Source organism: Podarcis bocagei (assembly GCF_964188305.1).
Source record: "Podarcis bocagei genome assembly, chromosome: 16".
Taxonomy (NCBI): Eukaryota; Metazoa; Chordata; class Lepidosauria; order Squamata; family Lacertidae; genus Podarcis; species Podarcis bocagei.
The window spans coordinates 33,562,793-33,588,541 of NC_138142.1; the positions used below are offsets into that span (position 1 = coordinate 33,562,793).

A 25,749-nucleotide genomic window follows, 5' to 3' on the forward strand; every position below is an offset into this window, starting at 1 on the left:
TAAACTGCTCCATGATCCTCGGATGAAGGGTGGTATAGAAATTAAATTATACAGAATGGTAGTATACAAATTAAAAGTGAAAGAAATGAAATGAAACTTTGACAACTGTTTGAGGACTGTGTCCTGCATTAGTACATGTCAACTACTGGGACTGCTCAAAATCCAGAAATTAAGGTCTTACAAACATTCTTACCAGATAATTTTGATTTTAGTCCTTCGTGGTCTATTGGTTGGCTGGACAGGGAATAGATTTTAATTTCAGCAACAGGGACAGAAACATCTTTCACGTTACTGTGGAGTCCCAGCACCAGGGCTCCTTCACTTGGATGCTGCATAACCTGGAGAAGAAAAACAGTACCATTTCAGGAATGCAGCCAGAAAGCTTAAATACAGAGAAAACAGCAATAGCAAAGTGGCTAGATGATCTGATTATGTTTCCTGAAAATTGCAAAACTAAAATGCACAGCAGGCAATTATGTAAGTCAATCTTCTAAAGAAGAGAGATTGTTACAGCAAGGAATGTGAAGAACAAACCAATGTGAGCCTAAGACAAAAAGCTCAACCAACTGGGAAAGCTCATTCTTCTAAAGGGGGCTAAACATACAAAATAGTGACGATGGAAGGGAGAAGATAGGCAGTGCTATGGATGCAAATGTCTCCAACCTACATTTGGCACAGCATTGCTAGCGACTGAAATTAATTTGATGAAACCTTTTGAATTCCTACCCAAACACCATGAAACAAATTTACCTCTCTTTGCTTCTCCAAATATCTGTTTATCGTGCCACAACTTTTGTGGAGGGAAATATATAAGAATATAGGAAGCTGCCTTACACCAAGTCAGGCTACTTGGTCAGTTTAGCTCAGTACTGTCTACACTAATTAATAGTGATTTCAGACAGAAGTCCCTCCTAGCTCTACCCAGAGATGCTGAGGATTGAACCTGGGACCTTCCTGCATGCAAAACCTCACTGTCCAAGCCTGCACTTCCCCAAATCAATCTCACACTGTAGTGGTGGTGGGGAGGTCTCACTTTTTAAGTCCCCTTCAAAAAATGTAGTGTGCTTTCCCAAGAAACATGATCCAACTAGGAGGTATAATCAACATCTATTATTTTTCTCAAGAAAACCAGCTCTCTCAACTTCCCTTACCTCAGCCATGTTAATAAGGCCAACAGCTAGAGTTTTGTAGCCCAAAATGGTCCTGTTTTTGTACCGTTTCCTTCGCTGCAACATGATCTGCAGCTTGTTGGCATCTCGCTTCAGGAAGTGGGGATACTGCAAGAGGAACCCAAAGGAAATGGCATGTAAATAAGTTGCAGACCAAACTTGTACAGCAGTAAGTCCCGATAGAAGGAGATCAGGCTGAGTGTAATGTTTTCTTGAACCAACTTTAGTACAAGAATTGTAAGTCTTCAGGTTATAGATCGCTCAATACTAATCTGTAGCTATTAACAGTATATCTTTTTTTTAAAAAAAATTATTAGGAATTTAAACAAAACATACTATCTTAAATCATATCATCCTTAATTCCCCCCCCATTTCCCCCCTCCCCCTCCCATAAAACAACCCACCCTCCCCGCCCTCCCAACTTCCCTCAGTTCCAATCTCTGGTTTCTCTATAAATGCTATTATATTGACAGCATATCAAGATGGTCAAGACAGTAAGCTTCAAAGCAGTACTATCAGCCAGCTGGCCCCACGTAACTTTCCCAAAACTCATAATCTTTATTAGCTAAAATACTCTCCAGATGATCAGGAAACCGTTTCAAATGGCCCAATCAATATATTCCATTCAATTCATGCCTTCAAAAGGATTTTAAAGTGTGAGGAAATGTCCCATTGTATAGTTGCTTGCCATTTCTTAGAGTCAGGAATGACGTTCCAAAAATGGTTGCCACTTCAGTATAAAGGACATGGTCTAAAAATGGATCCAACAACTGTGCAAGTCAAAAGCTTACTTCCCCATGCAAGACAACTGGTTCAGGAAGAGGTAATGTCTGAACTATTCTGGAAGAAAACTCGTTAAAACAAATTGCACAACACCATCTCCCAAACACCCAGATTCATCACCTCCTGGCTTTGTGATTGCACTGGATTTTACTAGCAAGGAGAAGAGGATAACATATAAATCCTCTCTGTCCCATCTTAGATAAACACTTCAGATGCTTTAAGAATGTAATTCACCCTGTAAATAGCAGTGAAGCTGAACAGTTTAATACAGATTGCATACATTTTACAGTTCTCTACAGGTCCAATGCTTTTTAACACCATGTGCTGAGAAATAGCTATTTATGTAGCATGAAAGGGAGAAAAAGAAGTTGAGCATTTTCCCTGAAGAAAAGGAGCACAGAAGAGAAATCCACTGGAAAGCTATCTTTGACACATTGCATAAGCCTCACATTCTCAATCTGAAAAGTTATCATGCTAGGCACACAGCAGGAAGAGTGTGGCATTGCTTCCTAAGAATATGAAAGTGTGGGTGTAACGAGATTTGAAATTTCACAGCAATCTCTCTTCAAATATCCCCAAACCACTGTAAAGTTATTAAGCTTCTTGTTTAGAAAATCTGAAGCACACTAACACTATGCTACTTCCAAAGGAGTAGCCATGTTAAACCTATTACATTAAAAACAACAGAAGTTTTGTGGCACCTTAAAGACTAAGGATTAGGTGCTAAGGTACGTTTTAAAAAGTTTTTTTTAATGAAGATTTTCTTGGTTCACAAACGTACATGCCTTCTTGCTTTTTTCAGGTTGTACAGTCTTTCTAACAAATCACTTACATTTCTTGTGAGATATTAGTGTTGAGTACAGTATTAGAGAAAGATCCTAAGGTATGTTGATGAAGTTTATGGAGAAAGGGTCTTCTATCCCTTCCTTCCCCCAGCATCCCTCCCCTCTATGCACCCCCATTAATTTAGTTAAACTGTATTTACCTGCAAGGAGAAAGTCAACTGAAGCTCCGTTTCCACAAGTCCACTGACAGGTAAGACAATCTCGTTGGACCTCAGAATCCTTTTTGAACCCTGCAACTCGCACAGAACAAGAGGCGTGCATCATTGTTTTCAGTCTTCAACATGGGGATACTTGAGCCCCAAACAACATACTGAAGAAACTGGCACTAGAACACTAATACAGTATGTACTAATTTTTTAATCAATCCAGGGAATTGGTCTATTTTCAGAGCCATTTTCAGGCATTCCTCAGGGTGGGTGCTACTACCAAAGAAGCCCTCTGCTTGGATCTCTGTGACTGCACTTCTTGCAGTGAGGGACCCGCCAGAAGGCCCTCTGAGCTAGATCTCAGTGTCTGAGCTGAATGATGGGGGTGGAGATGCTCCTTCAGGTATATAGGGCTAGGATGCTAGGCACGGCACAGTAAGTTAAATTTGAACATGAAGTTCCACATAATTAATTAGAGAGTCCAATGCTCCAAGCCAGACATTTTGCCCATTCCACAGGAAAATGGAAAAGCTTAACACTACCACCACCCCAACCCCAAGAACAGGAGAAAAGGAACTGGGTCTCTCCAGAGCTATACACAATTGGCAAGCCTTGCAATTGCTATGGCCAATATACAGTTTGAAAAATTCCTTGCTCCCTTATTACACGTACCTGCAGTTTCACTGCAATCACCACAGAATTTAGATCTTTGTCCATCTCTTTCAGCATGATTAACTTTTTCAAGGTCAAGCTGAACAATCTGTCAAGTAAAATGAAATAAAAAACATAGATTATAGGTCAGGAACTCCTGAAACAAAAACTTTTACATAAATACACTTGCCCATTGTGAAAGGACACAAGGTTTACCCTTTCTTGAACTATAAAGCAGCTGGAACAGTCTCTCCACTTCCAGCTCCCCAAACAAGGCTGTTGAAATCAGTATTTTACTGTATATTTCTACTAAGAAAATGATCAAGAACAGCACACTCTTCCAGCCTTCCAGAACACAAGGCAGCTTAGGAGACAGGGCAATGCTACCAACTTTGTCCTTTACGTACCATGAATTCTCCATGTGTAGGCAATCTGAATCCATTTGGCTCAGATTGAAACTTGAGTGAGACAGACTGTTAGCTTCAAGTATGCCAAGAGGCACAGAAAACAGATTTCCAAGTGGCACTTGCCAGGAGGATAAGTCCTTTTCATTTCATTTTTTCAACACATACATGCACATCTCTTTCTATGTGTACTAGAAAGCTTTCCATTTTGTCAAGATTATAAAGTTAATATAATAATGTAAGCAGAAGCTAAGAATTCATGCTGGAAATGTTACCGTATTTTTCGCCCCATAAGACGCACTTTTTCCCCTCCAAAAATGAAGGGAAAATCTGGGTGCGTCTTATGGGGCGAATGCAGACTTTCGCTGAAGCTTGAAGAGCGAGAGGGGTCGGTGCGCACCGACCCCTCTCGCTCTCCAGGCTTCAGGAAGCTATCCGCCGCCCAGGCAGCCCTGTGGGAGGTCCCACAGGGTTGCCTAGGCTGCGGATAGCAGCCTGTTTCTCGGAGCGTCGGGCGCCCTGAAGGCAGAGCGCCCGACGCTTCGGGAACAATTCCGCCGCCCAGGCAGCCCTGTGGGAGGTCCCGCAGGGTTGCCTAGGCTGCGGATAGCAGCCTGCTTCTCGGAGCGTCGGGCGCCCTGAAGGCAGAGCGCCCGACGCTTCGGGAACAATTCCGCCGCCCAGGCAGCCCTGTGGGAGGTCCCACAGGGCTGCCTAGGCTGCGGATAGCAGCCTGCTTCTCGCAGCGTCGAGCGCCCTGAAGGCAGAGCGCCCGACGCTTCGGGAACCATTCCGCAGCCCAGGCAGCCCTGTGGGAGGTCCCACAGGGCTGCCTAGGCTGCGGATAGCAGCCTGCTTCTCGCAGCGTCGAGCGCCCTGAAGGCAGAGCGCCCGACGCTTCGGGAACAATTCCGCCGCCCAGGCAGCCCTGTGGGAGGTCCCACAGGGCTGCCTAGGCTGCGGATAGCAGCCTGCTTCTCGCAGCGTCGAGCGCCCTGAAGGCAGAGCGCCCGACGCTTCGGGAACCATTCCGCAGCCCAGGCAGCCCTGTGGGAGGTCCCACAGGGTTGCCTAGGCTGCGGATAGCAGCCTGCTTCTCGGAGCGTCGGGCGCCCTAAAGGCAGAGCGCCCGACGCTTCGGGAACAATTCCGCCGCCCAGGCAGCCCCGTGGGAGGTCCCGCAGGGTTGCCTAGGCTGCGGATAGCAGCCTGCTTCTCGGAGCGTCGGGCGCCCTGAAGGCAGAGCGCCCGACGCTTCGGGAACAATTCCGCCGCCCAGGCAGCCCTGTGGGAGGTCCCACAGGGCTGCCTAGGCTGCGGATAGCAGCCTGCTTCTCGCAGCGTCGAGCGCCCTGAAGGCAGAGCGCCCGACGCTTCGGGAACCATTCCGCAGCCCAGGCAGCCCTGTGGGAGGTCCCACAGGGCTGCCTAGGCTGCGGATAGCAGCCTGCTTCTCGGAGCGTCGGGCGCCCTGAAGGCAGGGTGCGCAAGGCTTGGGGCGGCAGCGGACTGCTTGCGCGCACCTAGAAGCTTGGGGCGTGCTGAGGTCAGCGCGCCCCAAGCTTCTGCATGCCGGCAAGCAGTCCGCTGCCGCCCCAAGCCTCCCGCACCCGGCAGGAGGTCCCGCCGGGTGCGGGAGGCTTGGGGCGGCAGCGGACTGCTTGCGCGCACCTAGAAGCTTGGGGCGTGCTGAGGTCAGCGCGCCCCAAGCTTCTGCATGCCGGCAAGCAGTCCGCTGCCGCCCCAAGCCTCCCGCACCCGGCAGGAGGTCCCGCCGGGTGCGGGAGGCTTGGGGCGGCAGCGGACTGCTTGCGCGCACCTAGAAGCTTGGGGCGTGCTGAGGTCAGCGCGCCCCAAGCTTCTGCATGCCGGCAAGCAGTCCGCTGCCGCCCCAAGCCTCCCGCACCCGGCAGGAGGTCCCGCCGGGTGCGCAAGGCTTGGGGCGGCAGCGGACTGCTTGCCGGCATGCAGAAGCTTGGGGCGCGCTGACCTCAGCACGCCCCAAGCTTCTGGATTAGCGCAGGGGTCCGCTAGCCCTGGGAGAGGCGCCGGCTCTCCCACGCTAGCGGAGACCTTGCCGGCACGCAGAAGCTTGGGGCGCGCTGAGCTCCGCACGCCCCAAGCTCCTGGTGTAGCGCAGCGCACCTGGGGGGGAAATAAAATTTTTTTCCTTCATTTCCCCCCCTAAAATCTAGGTGCGTCTTATGGGCCGGTGCGTCTTATGGGGCGAAAAATACGGTATATAAAGGATAATCTCTTGTTGCACTATTGACATTTCTACAATAATAAGCCTTTTATCTGTTTAGAACTTTCTCGCTTGCTTAACCCTAGAGGTTCTGAAATGGTAATACTAGGTTTAAAATATGGTATAACATTTCGTTTGGATGTCTTATGCATAAAGTATTAATAATTAATCAAGTTATTTGCGTGTGGCTACTTCAGGACCTAGATGACTACAGGGAAAGTGGAGGTCAAATTTGAGAGTCTAAAATGCAACCTCACACAACACAGAAGGAGAGAACTCACGTGAACAGGAAGGAAACTGGGTTCTGAACCTGAACACAAATGTCATCACAACATTTCAAAACTTCATGAGATTTAATTGCTCACCAGCAGGAAGCTTGTTTTCACAGGTTTATTTCCTGGATAAATTCATGTTTAAGTCATTTGGATATTATGCAAAGGAACTTTATTCATTCAATTTCTATTCTGACCTTCCTCCTAAGGGAACCCAGAATCTCTGACCTCAAGACTAGAGGGGAAATTTCCCATGTCTGGATGCTAAAGTTATGGTTGCTTTTGTTTTCATTATTTTAATGCAGTCATTACTAAATCTGCAGGCATATACTCTCTCCTGGCGTTTTGAATTTGCCCCATTCTTCCTTGTCAACAAGCAGTCCTTGTCAACAATACTGACAATGGTGTAGCAGAGTTTTCAGAACATAAAAACTAGTCTGTGGAAAAGATGCTATTATCAGGAATAGCTGTACAAATTTTGGTTGGAAATAGGTCTTAATTCCTCCAGCTGCCAACCTAATTCTTCCTGGGTCCTGAACTCTTGATACTGTCTTGGGATTGAATTGTCTTGACAAATCCTGGCTTTGAAAAACCTGGATCCTTGAAATATAGTCTGAGTGGAAGCATATTTTCCTCATCGATGGACCACCACTGGAGCCAACAGATCAACACCTTCACCTTTGCAAAACTACCCTTTGGAACCTCAACACCACAGCACAGGTTTTTGCAGCCCTTTCTATTACTCTGCCCATTCACTGCCTGAGACAAAGTTCACAGTTCCCACTGGTATTGAATGGTCTTCCTTCAATGTTACATAGCTCAAGTCAATTCTTCCACACTTCTGGGGTGGGCTCATTGTGACCAAGGTTAAAAACTTATAGTCCAACATAAAAGCCCAGACATTTTTGCAGGAAGTGCAAAGAAAGAATGCAGCTATGACAGAAAATTCAAATATGTCTAGCTCAAATTGTAAGATCCAGACAAGTGCCAGCAGGATTTGAACACAGGGCGGAAACTCAGTACAGGGTGGCTCCAACTCCACCCAGAAATTACTACTGTACTTTGGTCCCCAAAGCTTTCATCTAAATTAAGAGCAAGGTCAAGTGTAGGTTAGCCGACAACTAGCCTTTCCTTTGAGAAGATGCAGTTAATTACTGTAAGGCATCTTTTAGGAATGTACACTTTAATCTACTGATTAATCAATTGAAGCATTGATATCTAATTAATGATATCCATTTATCAGTGGTAATGAGAGCAAAGCAGAAATTCAGGGCTACAAGATTCATGCAGGCCACACAGAGGTCTTTCTCCTCCCTACATCCAGTTTTATGCAAAAGGGAACTAAAGTATGACTTCTTTCCAGTCTGTATCCAAAGTGAATTCAACTTTCAAGTGATGTTTCTATGGCTTCTCTTCTAAAAATAAGACCAGATAGCTAAAATCCATATTCATCTTAAAACCTCAAGTCTCCCATCACATTGAAGGGCCTTTAATTTGCTTATTTGTTGAGTCAATATTAACAGTGTTATTTTCTTTTAGCAGGACATGCAATATATTCTGTTGTTAATCTATAAATAAGTTCTCACACTTAAAGAGGAGACACAGTTTCTTTCAGAATCCCCAACAGGTATTTTTCATTAAGGTTTTTTGATGTGTTTAAAATTAATAAAATTAGTTTAAAAGCCAAAGGGCTACAGAATAGTGTGTGTTACTCAACAGCAAAAGCTAACAAAAACAGAACTGAGTGGGAAGTGCTGCAAGTGACTGAGTTTCAAACTATCCTGTTTTACTTTTAGCATTTTTAATTCCACTATTTTATAAACAATATATTCAAAGTAGTATACAATGGAACCTTGGTTCTTGAACGCCTTGGCACTCGAACATTCCAGCTCCCGAACGCCGAAAACCCAGAAGTAAGTGTTCCAGTTTTCAAACACTTTTCGGAAGCCGAACATCTGATGCGACTGTCGGCTATTGTTTCTAGGGCGCCTGCACCAATTGTTTCTAGGGTGCCTGCACCTTGGTTTCCGAACATTTCAGAAGTTGAATGGACTTCCAGAACGGATTATGTTCGAGAACCAAGGTACCACTGTGTAAGAATAACATAATGTATCAAAAATCAATTTTAAAACCATCACAGAAAACAAATCAGTCTGCAACAGACAGTAGCAGTAAAACCTCTACATTAAAACAGTATAGCAGATAATGCCTGCCAGAAGACATATTAATCATTTTTTAAAGGTTAGAGGCAATGAGGCCAGACAGGACATTCCACTGTCTCTGTGCCACCAAAGAATAGGCCATTCTCTCATATTTACCCACCGTTCTTCCACTGACAAGGAGAACGCATAGCAAAATCTCACTAGATCTCAAGGGTTAGGTAGATTCATATAGATGGAGGTGACTTTTGATGGTCCATTAGGACTTGGAAAGCTTAACACTTTATACACTGACTAACACATTCTTCCTTTAGGAAAGAGGTTTTTGGATAGATGGCAAGTTGACAATAGCTAGCTTAAGCCTAGGTCTAATGTGTGGACCACAGGAAGGCCGAGAGGAGGAAGGGAATTTTTTGTTGTTGTTAAGGGTTCTGTTATCCATCTTTGTCAGTGAAGAGGAAAAGGGGTGGGTAGGCTGAAAAGGAAAAGTTTTCTGACTGCACCATTTATGTACCAAAATCATACCTAAGCCTTCCATGGCCCATCTTTCATCTGCTCAAATTGATGAACCTATAACAGCAGCAAATTCTAAAGGGCAGACAGGGAAAGAGACTGATGAACACCAAGAAGCAGGGAGGCATGGAGCTGCATAGTGAGACTGAACTGCAGAACAGATGCTCTGCTAACCTACATCAAACATAAGTCAGAAGCTGACTGCAGGAGCAAAACACTGCCCTCACTGCCCATTGTAGCTTGTCAAGCTGTGGACTGTGTACCACAAGACTCAGGATTATGTTTTCAGATCAACCACAATTATCTACATATGCATTTCCTACATATACATTTTCTAAGGTATTTGTGCCTCATGTATGATTATTGTTTTATTTCTAATTTTATTGTTTTATCTTTTTTGAAAACCACTTAGAGGTTTTCTCACAATCAAGAGGTGTATAAATTTTAGGAAGCAGGCCTTCTCTGGAGTGGCCTATAGTCTACAGAATTATCTGTCCTTTGTAGAGTAAGAGCCACCAAGCTACTTCCTGGGTTATATTTTGCTGTCAGAAATGTTTGTTTAATTTGCTTTCCACTCAGACAACAAAGTTAATGCCATTTTCTTGTTTTTACTATGTTATTTGGAATGCTATTGTTTGTATTAAAAAAATGTTGATTGCTGTTTTTGCTGTGATATCTGGGTTTTATTTTCAAAGTTGTTGTGTTTGACACAAAAGGAACTCATGAAATGTCATATAAGTGAAAGTACCAACACCACCACAGGTTGATATAATAGACGAAGATTGGGATCCACCCACCGCACCCCGCCCAGCACTTTAGAAACTGAGAGGCATCTCAAAATAGTTTGCTACATGGCTCTTGAGCTGGAGGTGTGTGTGTGTGTGTGTGTGTGTGTGCGCACACACACACACACAGAGCTTTAATCTGTGACAATTGGACTGGGCGTGTCCCAAGTAGCTTTTTGGATCCTTGCCAAATCACTCAAAGAAACCACAAGGTAGTTCTGTGAAAGTTAAAGGCTTTTATTCAGAATCACATAAATACTCAACCTGTAGTTCACAAAAATACTCAGCCTGACATCTTGAAGCAACTCTATACAGTGGTGCCTCGCAAGATGAAAATAATCCGTTCCGCGAGTCTCTTCGTCTAGCGGTTTTTTCGTCTTGCGAAGCAACCCTATTAGCGGCTTAGCAGATTAGCGCTATTAGCGGTTTAGCGGCTATTAAAGGCTTAGCGGCTAAAAGGCTATTAGCGGCTTAGCGGCTTAGAAAAAGGGGGGGAAAGCGGGGAAAAATCGGAACACTCGCAAGACGTTTTCGTCTTGCGAAGCAAGCCCATAGGGAAATTCGTCTTGCGAAGCAGCTCAAAAACGGAAAACCCTTTCGTCTAGCGGGTTTTCCGTCTTGCGAGGCACCACTGTATATGAATCTTTTATTGTAACCCAGCCTGAGTGTTTCTGTTGAAGAGCGGTACCTCGGGTTACATATGCTTCAGGTTACATACGCTTCAGGTTACACACTCCGCTAACCCAGAAATAGTGCTTCAGGTTAAGAACTTTGCTTCAGGATAAGAACAGAAATCGGGCTCCGGTGGCGCGGCAGCAGCAAGAGGCCCCATTAGCTGAAGTGGTGCTTCAGGTTAAGAAGAGTTTCAGGTTAAGAACGGACCTCCAGAACGAATTAAGTACTTAACCTGAGGTACCACTGTAATGTTTATTAAATAAAAAAACAGGGTAAGAAACCTAATATTGGAAGGTTGGGGAATGCAACCCCCAGTTATTCAAAATCAAGAAAAGAGCATTAGAAACACCTGATCTGATTGAATTGCTTAAGGGAAAGATGTCTTAACATCCACCTTTGTTATCCAATCTAATAATATTGGAACAATGCTTTTCTATCACTTTGAGGGCATTTTCAATAAGAGAACACCACAGACTTACTTAACAGATGGGAAAACAGGACCATTCTGAGACATTGGGCTTACAGCTGTCCCAGCAGTCATAATTCCCTAAGGGCTGATCTTAAATATAACTTGATTTAATATAGAAAATGAATGCCTCTCTACTTGGCGCACAGCTTCCTCCGGTGTTCTTCAAACTTGGGGCTTCCGATATTGTTGGACTGCAACTCCCATCAGCCCCATGCAGTCTAGCCAATGGTCATGGATGATAGGAGTTGTAGTCTAACCACATCTGGGGACCCAAGATTGAAAAACATTGCAGGTGGTGCCCTAATTGACTTAGTACATGCTACAGATTCCCAAAATCATGTTTTCTCAGGTCCTGGGTCCAGGACGACACAACACGCCAAACCATGACAACCTTCCAAACATAAACATAAAGCCATAGTTAAGAGCTGTTTATCTGCTTTCATTTTTTACCAGGTCTGCTCTCCTGATTCTGTGGTGCAATTGCATCCATGGGAACAGCAAAAAGATACTAACTATAGTTTCTCCATTCAAACATCACGCCAAACCATGCGTAACCCTCCTTAACCATGGTTTGTTGTGGCATCCAAAATTGAGCCAGCATGAGTCTCATCAGCCAAAAACCCCCACAAACCTTGTTCTTACTGCAGTTACTATATTTCTTTTTATTGGATTGAAAGAGGGGTTTTCTGCAAAAACTTAGAACCCCTGCTCTAGAGCAAGCTGAGCATTGGACCCAGGCTTCATTCATATCGAAATCTAGTAGGCCAATATATCTGCCTCTCTCAAGAGGACCTTGTCTGTGCCAGTTACTGGTTGATCAAAAACAGCAAAATCCAGACCTTATCAATCAAACTCTTTGCTCACAAGGCTACGTTTATCCTTTCTTCCATTAAAAATGGAACGTAGAGCTTTCGGGGGGGGGGCGGGGCGGGAATTAACCAATGCTCTCTTCACACTTCATTAAACCTCAGGCTTGAGAGAACAGCCATTCTGGCAATTTTTACATTTTAAAAGGGGAAACTGGCTAAGTGGATTTTGAAGGGCTGGCATTCAGCCACCTATGTTTAAGGGCAAGTGAAAGTTAAATATAAAAGAAAGAAGGACTTGGGAAACAGCAGCACTTAAAAACAACACCATGCTAAATGCTAAAAAGAATAACCCACAGGCAGTGTCTGGGACAAAGATTTCATAGGGCAAATATCCCGACAAAGTGCATCCTCATCACATGCAGCACACAGGCAAATTTGCATTAAGCACTGGCTGAGAGGGACTTTGTACTAGTAGGCTATGTGTGAAGTGGTGGCTGACTGCCCAAGTCTACTATCTTGTATACATAAAGGCTTTGGGGAGATTTAAAAACGCTTTCCCCCTCCCAGTCAGTTCAAAATTAATCACTTATGATGGCTCCCCCACTTCCAGCTCAAACCTCATGTTTTGCCTCTTGTGTTTTCCCTGCATAGGCCACATAGCCTTAGGAAAATGTAGCTAAAGTTGTTAGATCATAGTACAGGCTTGCAAATGTTGTTCACCTGGTTCCCTGTGGTAAGTAAGAACTGCCTTCATGCATTCAGGCAGAGAATCTTTAAAGTGACTTAGGATGTTTTAGGCCACAAAATGGCTAGCACATGTGCAGGCAGGTAGGCTAGTCCACTTTTTAAAAAAGACGTCCACTGCAACACTCATATGCTAGCAATGAATTTGAACTGCAACAAATTTGTTCAAAGGTGCACAAACATTTACAGAGGCAGGTAGTTAACATTATATTATAATCTGAAGGGAGGACCATCCTCAGCCTAACCAGAGCTAACATTCTGTCTTGTGACCTGCTTTTTAAAAAAATCAGAGAAGACAAACTATGCGCAAATTGTTGCCTGTCCTGGGTGGTCTTCACTAAGCCTCTTTAAACAATGTTATATGGTTGCCTGTTATGGATTATTCTTGTTTATCATATACTTCATCTTACTCCCAACCAGATTCATTATTCACTTCAATCTGACAACTGTAGCCACAGATGGTAACACATATCTCTTGTAGTAGGTGGAGAAAATTCATTACCTGTATACATACTTCACATGTAGTGGCTTAAGCAGCAGAGAAAGATTAAAGTCAAGTGCTTGTCTTCTATTTGCCAGCAAATGTTTAAGTAAATTTGTCATTGTCCAAGTTGGATGTTACGACTCCCAGATGTAGCAATTTGTGTTTGTATGTTGGTATATCCGTTGGTCATCTACTTCAGATCTAAAGTGGACAGACTTGGCATTGCTTATAGTACACTATATTAGGGTTGCCATATTTCAAAAAGTTGTTGAGCCTTTTTCAGTTTTGTATACTTGAGGCTGCAGTATTCTGAATATGTCCGGGAAATTCCGAATGTATGGCAACCCTAACCCTTCTTCTGCTCTGGCTCCAGGATAGTAATAGCATAACAATGTCCCCCAGCTGAGAATCCTCATTTAAATGTACAAGTGCATGTTTTACTCCACTCAAAAATCAGTAGTTTTGTCAATTAGATGTGACAACAATGCATTCGTTGCCATTTTTTTTTACCACCCTACTCCACATTTTGCATAGAAATATGAAGCTGCATTGTACAATCAGAACATGAAACCATCTAGCCCATGGATTGGGAACAGCTTGCCAGCAGGTTTAATTAGGTCAGGATGTGCCCCCCTGGGCTCATGACACCATTTCCCCCAAAACACACTCATATGTGATGTCAGGGGCAGGGCAGGTAAAGACATGGCTTGAGCAACTGGGTTCGTAAACTGAGTGCCCAAGTGTTGATCTGCAAGTGGTACTTTCTGCTAACAAGCCCCAAAGGAAAACTCCCTAGTGCAACTGAGGAAGCACAGCACTTTGCAACTGCTGACCATCATGGTCAGCTGATCACGAACACCTGCAACTAACACCATGTGCTTTTATCCACATCAGTTTTTATTTCAAACCATGCAGGAAAGGAAAACTTTCCTACTTGTCAAAGTTTGCCTGTTGCTGGGGATAGAGTGAAGGAAATAAGGATTTGACCCACCACTGGCCAGATCCAGTTCCCCACCCCACTTTAAGAACATACATTTGTGAGTAACACGCTAAAAAATAAACAATGTATATATCTGAATACTTATCAGGAATAACAGGGGGAAAAAAGTAATTCTACTACCTTGAGGAAGCACAACCAGATTTTTCCAAATACATCAACTTAATTCTGCCTATACATGGTCTTGTCATTTACCACACATCAACAACTGTTCCATTTTTGCACAACTAGCATTTAAAAGCTGGTTCTACCCACATTGTAGATTATGATTCCATTACTGTGAGATGTGATCTAGAATCAGAGCTCATAAAATCAGTTTAGAAGCTAGCATTAAGCTTAGGCAAGTCAAATTTGCTAGTTCCTCCAAAAAATAATGAAAGCAGTGAAAGCAGAAGAAGGGGTATCTGGTGTAATAGGAAGGTAGCTGTGTATCCTTCCAGGGTCAAAGAAAATTCAAGGAGAATGGAAGAGTGCCATTTAAAAGTAAAGGGGGAGGAAAATTTTAAAACAAAACCAAAATAGACTGAAGAAAATAAATACCTTCCTTCCTTTGCAACATTCCAGCTGTGATAGACATGCAGAGTTTTTGTCTTGTGCTAAGCATGCCTTAGATTATAAGGAGAGCACAACAATTGGGAAAACTGTTGACTGGAATGCCTACAATTTTTTCAGACACTTACAGTCTAATTATCCTGTAAACTTCGAAATGCTTTTCATTTGAGTGTAGCAGCAGAAATGGGTTCCTGAAATGGAAGCTATTTTAATAGCTGCATTAACTTTAGAGCTGGGGGGAACAGGACATGGCTTGAGGGATAAAAGTGACAGATTTTATGTTAAATAATATAAAATTATTCAAGTCATACCCTGTTGCCCGTAAATGTAGACAAAAGACACATCATCAACACATCATCTTGTGCTGTGAATGTAAATCCCAGTTAACTACCGTATTTTTTGGCTTATAAGACTCACTTTTTCCCTCCTAAAAAGTAAGGGGAAATGTGTGTGCGTCTTATGGAGCGAATGCAGGCTGCACAGCTATCTTAGAAGCCAGAACAGCAAGAAGGATTGCTGTTTTCACTGCGCAGCGATCCCTCTTGCTGTCCTGGCTTCTGAGATTCAGAATATTTTTTTTCTTGTTTTCCTCCTCCAGACCTGTGGTCTGGTGCGTCTTATAGAGCGAAAAATACGGTACATTGCTCTTTCTCAAACCATAAGGAGAGCAAACTGAATTCCATCTCCCCTAAGGTATTGTACTTTAAATTGATCATATGGGACAAAAAAGCATCTTGCCACTTTTGAGTAGCAGTGTACTCAAGGTCTCTTCTATAATGAAGCTCTTGAGAACGTTATCCTCAAATTCAAAGAAGTTTGTTTGCAGAACGTACATCAAGCAGTGCAATATTAAATTCAGGATCTTTACTTAATTTCTTGATTCTAATCCTTTAGCAAAAATTTTGCTCCATCTTTCCACTAGGTATTCCAAATATTGCTCACCCTGACCTAGGATTACTCTATAGAGCAGAACACAAGCATCAGTAAATTAGGACACAATACTGGAATGCAATGAGATACTAAGCATCAAACACAAGTTCCACTTTTCATCTATGCTCAGGGATAAGACAAATTTGAAAAACCAAAATCACAAAACAAACTCTGAAATGAAAGGCTTCCCCCTGTCCCTAACAACATGAAGAGTTGTAACACACAACTGGGCATTCATTTGTCCTTTTGAAATAGTTGAATTTAATTCTTACAAGAAGGTGATGCCTAACACAGCAGGCTCAAAGAAACAAGCCAGAGGCCACTGAACAGCCTTCATTCAAAAGCTTTGCTTTGTATGGCCTATACCAGGGGTCAGCAACCTTTTTCAGCCGTGGGCCGGTCCACTGTCCCTCAGACCTTGGGGGGGACCGGACTATATTGGGGGGGGGAATGAATTCCTATGCCCCCACAAATAACCCAGAGATGCATTTTAAATAAAAGGACACATTCTATTCATGTAAAAACACGCTGATTCCCGGACCGTCCAAGGGCCGGATTGAGAAGGCGACTGGGCTGCCTCCGGCCCCCGGGTTTTAGGTTGCCTACCCCTGGCCTATACAGTGCATTCACCATGATGCATTCAACTTCTCTCCCGGCTCCCCTCTGCTCCAATATTAATCAGGAGATCAAAAACTGGGAAATTTATGTATGGTATATTCTATGTTATTTTTGCTACCTCCTTCAAAAAGAGTTACTTTGGTATTTTAAATATTCAACTATAAGTTATGTTGCTCTGTTTTCTCCTCCTGGTTCCTCCCCACTCCATTAGTACTACTCTGTTGCACTAGGCATGACATTTTAATTCCCAGTTCACAATGAGACAAGAGACAACTTACTTTCTCATGTTCTAAACCAACATTTCCAAAGTCAAACACAACTTCCACATTAAACAGCTGCCAACAAGGTCATTTCAAGGACTTCTCTTCCCTTGCATTCCAAGCTATGACAAAGCCAATTAGCCACACTAAGCCAAGCCAAAACATGTCCTGAGTCGGCAACAGGGCAATTCACAGATCAGGATACTGAACAGAAGGTCTGTTCAGACTTGCACGTTTCTGCATCAGAAGAAAACCCTGTGTCTCAATATCTTTTGACTGCTGACAACCATGGAAAATAGAGCAGGCAGAGGAGAAGTTCAGAATACTCTGCTTTTCTGAAAGTGCAGATTTCCCACCACCACCCCATATACAAATAGTCAGTAGTGGTGACTGGTTTGATAACCTAACCTAACAAGCTTAATATTTTCAAAAGTCATGCTGTATATAAGAAGGCAAAGAAGTACAGCTTTTAAAGAGACTCTCACTCTTTGTACTACACATATGAAAGATCCTGAAGTCATCTCCATTGATTCTTAGATCTATTAATGTGGGTGTAGAAAACCCCAACAGGAGTTAAGCTGCCACAAATTAAAGGCTAATAGTAACTATTATTTAAGTTAATTTAAATATGATAATTGTAAACTATCTCAATGCCTCACAGGCCTTCCACCTTGTAATATCCAAAAAAAAAACACCATTTTAACATTGTGTACTGGCTTAAGTCACACGCTGTTAGACTTAAGTTGCCATCAACCTGTCTCATAATAAAATATTTTCCAGATCCACATGAAGTATCTATAACAGTCCTCAAGACCTAGATCACCTTTGCCCCAAAGTAGGGAACTTTCAAAACCACACATTAGCCACTCTGCTCCCAAGAATGAATTCTTACTATCTAAACTGCAATGTACCAAAAGGAGAGAACACAGGAGTCCCAGATATGTCTCTAAACCTCAAGAATTATACAAGATGGGCAGCTGGTTTCTTCATCACATGCTGTAGGGGAAGGCACATACAGACTGTGGCTCTGTAGATGAGAACCCAGTTTGCAGAGCTACCGTATTTTTCCATGTATTAGACAAGGGTTTTTGACTCAAAAATCATGTCAAAAACCTGGGGTCGTCCAATACACGGATAGTGGCGTGAGGGGAGGGGGGAGCTGGTTGGCAAGCACACAACTCCCCTCATGCCGCTGCAGCAGGAGAGCGTTTCCCACAGCGATGTGGGAGGGAAGATGTGCACCCACCAGCCAGCTGGTTTGCGGGCACACAACTCTCCCCCATGTTGCTACAGGAGGAGAGTGTTTCCCGCAGTGGCGTGGGAGGGAAGCTGTGAACCCGCCAGCCAGCTGGTTTGTGGGCGTGCAACTCTCCCCCATGTTGCTGCAGGAGGCGTGTGCTCTAGGGAGCGTTTCCCGCAGCAGCGTGGAGCGGAAGCTGCGCGTAGCCAGCCAGCTGGTGCCTGCAGTGGCTGGGGGGAGCGGCTAAATCCGCTTAAAAAAGCTCAACAACTTTGGGGCATCTCCCCTCATTTTCTTTAAATTTAGTCCCCCAAAATAGGGGGCCTCTGTCTTATACACGGAAAAATACGTATATGCTGCTTGATCAAGTCCTGCTTTGGCTCTCCTAACAGCATGCATAGTGGTCAGTGCATTAGAAACTGGGTTCAAATTTGTGCTCAACCACTACTGACCTTGGGCCAGTCACACACACACACACACACACACACACACACACACACACAACCTGACCTGCAAAGATAAAATAGGATCATCACAAAAATATACACACAACTGGAGCCAAGGCAGTCTCTCAGATGTGGCATTACATCGATGAAGGGGAGTTTAAGCGACTGAATTTAAGCTACCACCTGTTTCTTGTTTACATAAACTCTTCATTATTCTCCCTCTGCACAGGATCTGTACAGAGTCAAGTAACCTGCTCTTAATAATTAGAACTGATACAAGTCAGCAGGATTCCATTAGCACTGAAATAGCATGTGGCCATTTTAGAAAACAAATCACATTTCACTCAGCCAAAAGTAGCTCTTTTTAAGTGTTGAGGGTAAATGGAAGAAAGCCAGAATCAAATACACACCAGCACAAAAATTATGACAATTGAAACCAATGTCTTAACAATGAACACAGAACCCTTTTCATACTAGCTCTTATTTGAAGAAATATTAAGTGTGGGTCTGTATCAAAGGTGGGAAGAGAACTGCATCATTTTAGAAGGAAATTCAAGAGTCTTGGTCTCAGCAGCTGCATACAGAAGTTAAAACAACCATGTTATAACAGCTTGGATGACAGTGATTTAGTAGTTTGGCATGTATACCCCACCAGCTTTGACACCTAAAAGGCAGAGAGCCTGGTCAGTCCTTTTTGTACCCAGTATAGAGAACAATACACTTCATATGCACACCTGCCCTGTTCTCACCTCCATTCCAGGTAGAAATTCATGCTCCTTTCTATCCTGTTATCTATTTCTGTAGATAGCTGTATAAAAATTACTTTTTACCCAGGGAGAGGCATGGACACACCAGAACAAAAGCCTCTCTTCATCTCTTACTAGAGGTTTAGAAAGTGACATTCAACCAAGTCCAAACCACACAGAGAGAGTTTACCCATTGTAGAAATGCAGATACTTCATCTGGGACATGGAAGCTCCCATTTTCAGCTGTTCAAGCCATATTCCGAAGGTCCCCATTTGCTTGATTAAGTTTCAGACCTGCCGATCAACCATACTCTTGTGAAGCTCTTGAGGAAAATGCTGCTTTGACTCTTTGTACACCACTTCACACACCAATAGCAAAAGGCCAATGATAAAATGCATGATTAAGCATTAGCAGTTTCTGCATGATTACTACACACCTCATATGCTGACTACCAGGAAGCAACTGAATGGCCTATGACTTCAGCAACCTCAAGAGTTCACTCTTTCACTATAGCTGCACAAAATATATAAGCTAACCAAGAACAGTGAAGCACTCTGCACTTAAAGATCTGTACTATGTTCACTGGGAAGGCCCAGAGGGACATTTAATAAGCAAATCCTTCCACTTCAGGAAAAATGAGCTATCTAATACATGTCACCTGTGTCAAAACTTTATACTGTGGTCACCACAGTGAGAATTAATCTCATGTTAGTGATAGTTTGGGGTCTACTTCCAGGTAAGACTTAGTGCAGCAGAGAAAGTTTATGCATAATTATTTTTGTACTAATTTTGTTTCCGGTAGTCAGTTACACAACATATCTTAAGGAATCTCTTGAGCACAGTCAATGCTTCACCACTGAATCTTGAACCAACACATTACTGCCTAGGTTTAGCCTAACAATCTCCACTGGTCCCTATGATTTCCCAGGCCAGTTTAATATTTTAATCTGAAGAAAACCAATGCATTTCAATCCTTGCCACCATCCCTTGCCTAGGGGATCTCCTACTCTAGGCAGGATCTTCAATCATACCATTACTGTATAACAAAAAATACTTGCCCACACATGCTTATGCTTTTTATTTATGGCGTAAATGAAAGAGCTAACCTTTGAAAAATGTTTGCTTGCGTGGTTAACTGCAGAAGATTCCTACTTGTCATTGGGGGACTAAGGATTTTTTATTTTTTTTACAAACCTACCACATTCTCACAGAAAGTAAAATATATGCTTTATTTCAATACCCTCACAGCTTTGAGGCCAGGTTCCACAGCACTCCCAAGAACAGATGCTGCATGATCACTTTTTGAAATTCTTATCTCATGACCCTACTGGGGAAACACACACAAAATAGTAATCATTGCATTGTTGGAGAAACTTCTTTGACCATATACGTGCAGCTTAAGCAGTACCGTAAATGATCCATCACACAATACCATTTCACCCATCAGCCTATTGTGTTTGTGGATTTACAGAATCAACGCAACATATGTTGTGTTGACTCAGCTTATGATGCACAGAAAGACAGCAAAGCTCTGTAAGTAAACTCAGGTAGTATTGTTCATGCTGTTTCTTGTAAATTAGACTACCTCAAAAATAGCTAATGGTTCCTTACCATTTCATCATCCAGGGTGAGTTGAGGCATGTTTTTAGGATCATTGGCAAACAGCAAGGATAAAAAATAACCACCAGGAAAAAATTAATTTAGAGCAGTGCTCACCAAACCACAGATCATTTTTTAAAAGACAAAATAAAGTAATTCTGAAAGCTAGGGTTTTTCCACATGCCTAAAATCTCAGGAGCCCATTTCTGCAGAGTCATTCTTGCCATCTAGTAATAAACTTCATAAAATGTTTTAGTAATTGCAGTTTCATAAGTAGTACATTAAGGTTGGCTGGAGAGCTGCTGCATCATTTATTCATTGCCAGATAGTTCTTCAATAGTGCATGGCCGCACCATTATACAAACAAGAAAATTTGCAAGGTGGAATCATGAAATATGACAGCCAAGAAATTGTAACAGGAAATGTTAGGTAGAACAGCACTCAGGAGGTTCTGCTTGGCCAAGAAGTGGATGAGCTCAATACTGTTTTCATGCCTGCCAGGATAGCAAGTTGGAAACTGTTCCTTGTTCTAATTTGGTTTTTTCTCGCCACACTTCTAGCCTCACCATTATTGCTACGTTGCTCTTTTGGTTTCTAGTGAGTTTAGAAGTGGGAAGCCTGCTTCAAGCTCCACATGATAAAGGTTCCAAACCATGTGGGGAGCTGTACACAAGTACAGCTGACTTCCCGCTACATATACTTGCCCTGGGAAGTCAGAAGAAGCTGCATGTTAAAATGGAGTCTGGGCAAAAGGCATGGCCCTACAACCCCTTTGTATACTCCTAGATCCTTTTCACATGTACTTTTAAAGAGAACTCATCTAATTTAGCCAGTTTAGTACAGAAAATCAAGCTTCTGAATTACTCATTTTTATTGTACTTCATTAAAAACTTATCCTGTAGACACCTATGCATGGACTAGACCCAAATGAAGTCAGTTGGGCTCTGTAATTTGGAAGAAGCCTGTGATCCACTGCCCTAAATCAAATAAAGGACATTATCTGATAGGTTATAAACAAGCTTGCATGACTGGAGTCCTTCATCTGAAATATCACAATAAAAAAAACATCTCGAACGTGACAAAAATATTTGATGCCAGGCAGTGGGACAAATTGCCAAGGGCACTTCCAGATAACAGCTCTGCAGAGATCCAAAGCAGAGCGCTCTCTCTCGACACCCATCTATCAGTGATATTTAAGCATAATTAAATCAATTCTGCCCCAACGCACAAGCTAGATGAGTCACAGATGATCCCTCCCAACCCAAAGGGTTCTAGTGGATGAAAATAAGCTGTTATAACAAGCACAGTGGACTGCAGATGCAGCAGAGTCAATATACCAAGCTTGTAACTAAACAGCAGCAAATGTTGCAAAAAATCCAATAGACAATGCAACTCAATGTCTAAAATATCATACATATACTTGAGCAGAGGTTGTTTGTCTACCAGCACCCTCGTTTTTAATTTTAATAACTGCAGAGCTATATTTAAGTGTGGTATTTTCCAGTTTTATATTGGTCTCATGGCAGAAATGTATGTTTCAAGCAGCTTTCTTATCTTTAAAATTATTATCCATGCAAAATTATATACGCAAAGCCCTGCAGGAATTCTGGGCTTCCCCAATAAGGAAAAAAGTACTGTACAGTGTTTTAAAATTATAACAAAGTCACTTCTGCTTTAGTGTCTCTTCAAGCAATATGAGAACGCTGTAACAGATTAAATTGTGCTTAATGTCATGATACAATCTAGTTCTGTAACACTGATTAACTAAGAGCAAAATCACAAACTCCACTGGAATGCTTTACAAAAAATCCACAATTCAGTCCTCCTGGTTTGAAAGGCAAGTTTAATCAAAAGGGTATGAAATCACCATCTCCGTTGCACTTTGAGCAACTGCACACTTCTTGTCTCTACATCAGGGGTCGGCAACATAGCACCTGAAGGTGCATTTGTGCTTACAGAGGTCTTCAATAGTACCCACAGGATTACCTCTTCTGCCCCTCCTCCCACTGAAATTAGTACATTGAAAGCAGCATTCTGTTGAACCCAACACAATAGATTGTGATGGGAGCTTAGGTTAAGATGAGTACCTTGGGTTAAGAATTTTACTTCAGGATGAGAAGAGAAATTGTGCTCCAGCAGCATGGTGGTAGCGGGAGGCCCCATTAGCTAAAGTGGTACTTCAGGTTAAACAGTTTCAGGTTAAGAACGGACCCCCAGAATGAATTAAGTTCTTAACCTGAGGTACCACTGTACATGTGTGGTGTACATCAAAGTTTCTCCAGTTTGCAAATGTGCCCATAGACCAAAAGGGGTAGTAAACCCTGCCATATATGATTAAAACATAGCTAAAAATGGTCAAAATCAAGTGCATCCCACTTATTCATATTAACTCCATGGGATATGTTTGTTTCTGGAAGCAACAAGTGGATACAAATGCAATTTCAATGATGAAAGCCAACACCACACCAGAGGCAAACTAAATTGCAGCACTGTCATAGCCTTCATGTTGAAACTACCCACAGGAAGGATTAACAGTGAACTCTTGCTTTGTATGAAGGCAAAAAGTCCAGATTCAGAGATATAGTTATAAAACACAATCAACTAAGCCACCAACATCAGAACAACAAAACAGCAACACAGAACAGTAGTCCACGGCAATGCTCAGCAATATCTGCTGTTGTTGTTGTTTAGTCGTTTAGTCGTGTCCGACTCTTCGTGACCCCATGGACCAGAACACGCCAGGCACCCCTGTCCTCCACTACCTCCTGCAGTTTGGTCAAACCCATGCTGGTAACCTCGAAAACACTATCCAACCATCTTGTCCTCTGTCGCCCCCTTCTCCTTGTGCCCTCCATCTTTCCCAGCATCAGTGTCTTCTCCAGGGAGTCTTTTCTTCTCATGAGGTGGCCAAAGTACTGGAGCCTCAGCTTCACGATCTGTCCTTCCAGTGAGCACTCAGGGCTGATTTCCTTAAGAATGGATGCGTTTGATCTTCTTGCAGTCCATGGGACTCTCAAGAGTCTTCTCCAGCACCATAATTCAAAAGCATCAATTCTTCGGCGATCAGCCTTCTTTATGGTCCAGCTCTCACTTCCATACATCACTACTGGGAAAACCATGGCTTTAACTATACGGACCTTTGTTGGCAAGGTGACATCTCTACTTCTCAAGATGCTGTCTAGGCCTGTCATTGCCCTTCTCCCAAGAAGCAGGCGTCTTTTAATTTCGTGGCTGCTGTCACCATCTGCAGTGATCATGGAGCCCAAGAAAGTAAAATCTCTCACTACCTCCATTTCTTCCCCTTCTATTTGCCAGGAGGTGATGGGACCAGTGGCCATGATCTTCGTTTTTTTGATGTTGAGCTTCAGACCATATTTTGCGCTCTCCTCTTTCACCCTCATTAAAAGGTTCTTTAATTCCTCCTCACTTTCTGCCATCAAGGTTGTGTCATCTGCATATCTGAGGTTGTTGATATTTCTTCCAGCAATCTTAATTCCAGCTTGGGATGCATCCAGCCCAGCCTTTCGCATTATGTATTCTGCATATAAATTAAATAAGCAGGGAGACAAAATACAGCCTTGTCGTACTCCTTTCCCAATTTTGAACCAATCAGTTGTTCCATATCCAGTTCTAACTGTAGCTTCTTGTCCCACATAGAGATTTCTCAGGAGACAGATGAGGTGATCAGGCACTCCCATTTCTTTAAGAACTTGCCATAGTTTGCTGTGGTCGACACAGTCAAAGGCTTTTGCATAGTCAATGAAGCAGAAGTAGATGTCTTTCTGGAACTCTCTAGCTTTCTCCATAATCCAGCGCATGTTTGCAATTTGGTCTCTGGTTCCTCTGCCTCTTCTAAATCCAGCTTGCACTTCTGGGAGTTCTCGATCCACATACTGCTTGAGCCTTCCTTGTAGAATTTTAAGCATAACCTTGCTAGCGTGTGAAATGAGTGCAATTGTGCGGTAGTTGGAGCATTCTTTGGCACTGCCCTTCTTTGGGATTGGGATGTAGACTGATCTTCTCCAATCTTCTGGCCACTGCTGAGTTTTCCAAATTTGCTGGCATATTGAGTGTAGCACCTTAACAGCATCATCTTTTAAAATTTTAAATAGTTCAGCTGGAATACCATCACTTCCACTGGCCTTGTTATTTGCAGTGCTTTCTAAGGCCCATTTGACTTCACTTTCCAGGATGTCTGGCTCAAGGTCAGCAGCCACACTACCTGGGGTGTACGAGACATCCATATCTTCCTGGTATAATTCCTCTGTGTATTCTTGCCACCTCTTCTTGATGTCTTCTGCTTCTGTTAGGTCCTTACCACTTTTGTCCTTTATTATGGTAATCTTTGTACAAAATGTTCCTTTCATATCTCCAATTTTCTTGAACAGATCTCTGGTTCTTCCCATTCTGTTGTTTTCCTCTATTTGTTTGCATTGCTCGTTTAAGAAGGCCTTCTTGTCTCTCCTTGCTATTCTTTGGAAATCTGCATTCAATTTCCTGTATCTTTCACTATCTCCCTCGCATTTTGCTTGCCTTCTCTCCTCCGCTATTTGTAAGGCCTCGTTGGACAGCCACTTTGCTTTCTTGCATTTCCTTTTCATTGGGATGGTTTTCGTTGCTGCCTCCTGTACAATGTTACGAGCCTCCATCCATAGTTCTTCAGGCACTCTGTCTACCAAATCTAAATCCTTAAACCTGTTCCTCACTTCCACTGTGTATTCATAAGGGATTTGACTTAGATTGTATCTTACCGGCCCAGTGGTTTTTCCTACTTTCTTCAGTTTAAGCTTGAATTTTGCTATAAGAAGCTGATGATCTGAGCCACAGTCAGCTCCAGGTCTTGTTTTTGCTGACTGTATAGAGCTTCTCCATCTTTGGCTGCAGAGAATATAATCAATCTGATTTCGATGCTGCCCATCTGGTGATGTCCATGTGTAGAGTCGTCTCTTGTGTTGTTGGAAAAGCGTGTTTGTGATGACCAGCTTGTTCTCTTGACAGAACTCTATTAGCCTTTGCCCTGCTTCGTTTTGATTTCCAAGGCCAAACTTGCCAGTTGTTCCTTTTATCTCTTGCCTCCCTACTTTAGCATTCCAATCCCCTATAATGAGAAGAACATCCTTCTTTGGTGTCACTTCTATAAGGTGTTGTAAGTCTTCATAGAATTGGTCAATTTCAGTTTCTTCAGCACCAGTGGTTGGTGCATACAC

General features: G+C 42.9%; 1 protein-coding gene across 3 annotated transcripts in view; it reads right to left on the reverse strand.

Annotated features, from left to right (window-relative positions):
* Positions 1-25,749, reverse strand: part of PACS1 (phosphofurin acidic cluster sorting protein 1) — a 76,109-nt gene that overhangs the window by 37,127 nt on the left and 13,233 nt on the right. For all 3 annotated transcript variants that reach the window (XM_081173283.1, XM_081173281.1, XM_081173282.1), the window contains exons 2-5: positions 3,616-3,703; positions 2,938-3,027; positions 1,152-1,277; positions 194-338 (exon numbers count right to left, since the gene is read on the reverse strand). In XM_081173283.1, the coding sequence (XP_081029409.1) occupies positions 194-338; positions 1,152-1,277; positions 2,938-3,027; positions 3,616-3,703 (449 nt within the window). The remainder of the gene's footprint in view (positions 1-193; positions 339-1,151; positions 1,278-2,937; positions 3,028-3,615; positions 3,704-25,749) is intronic.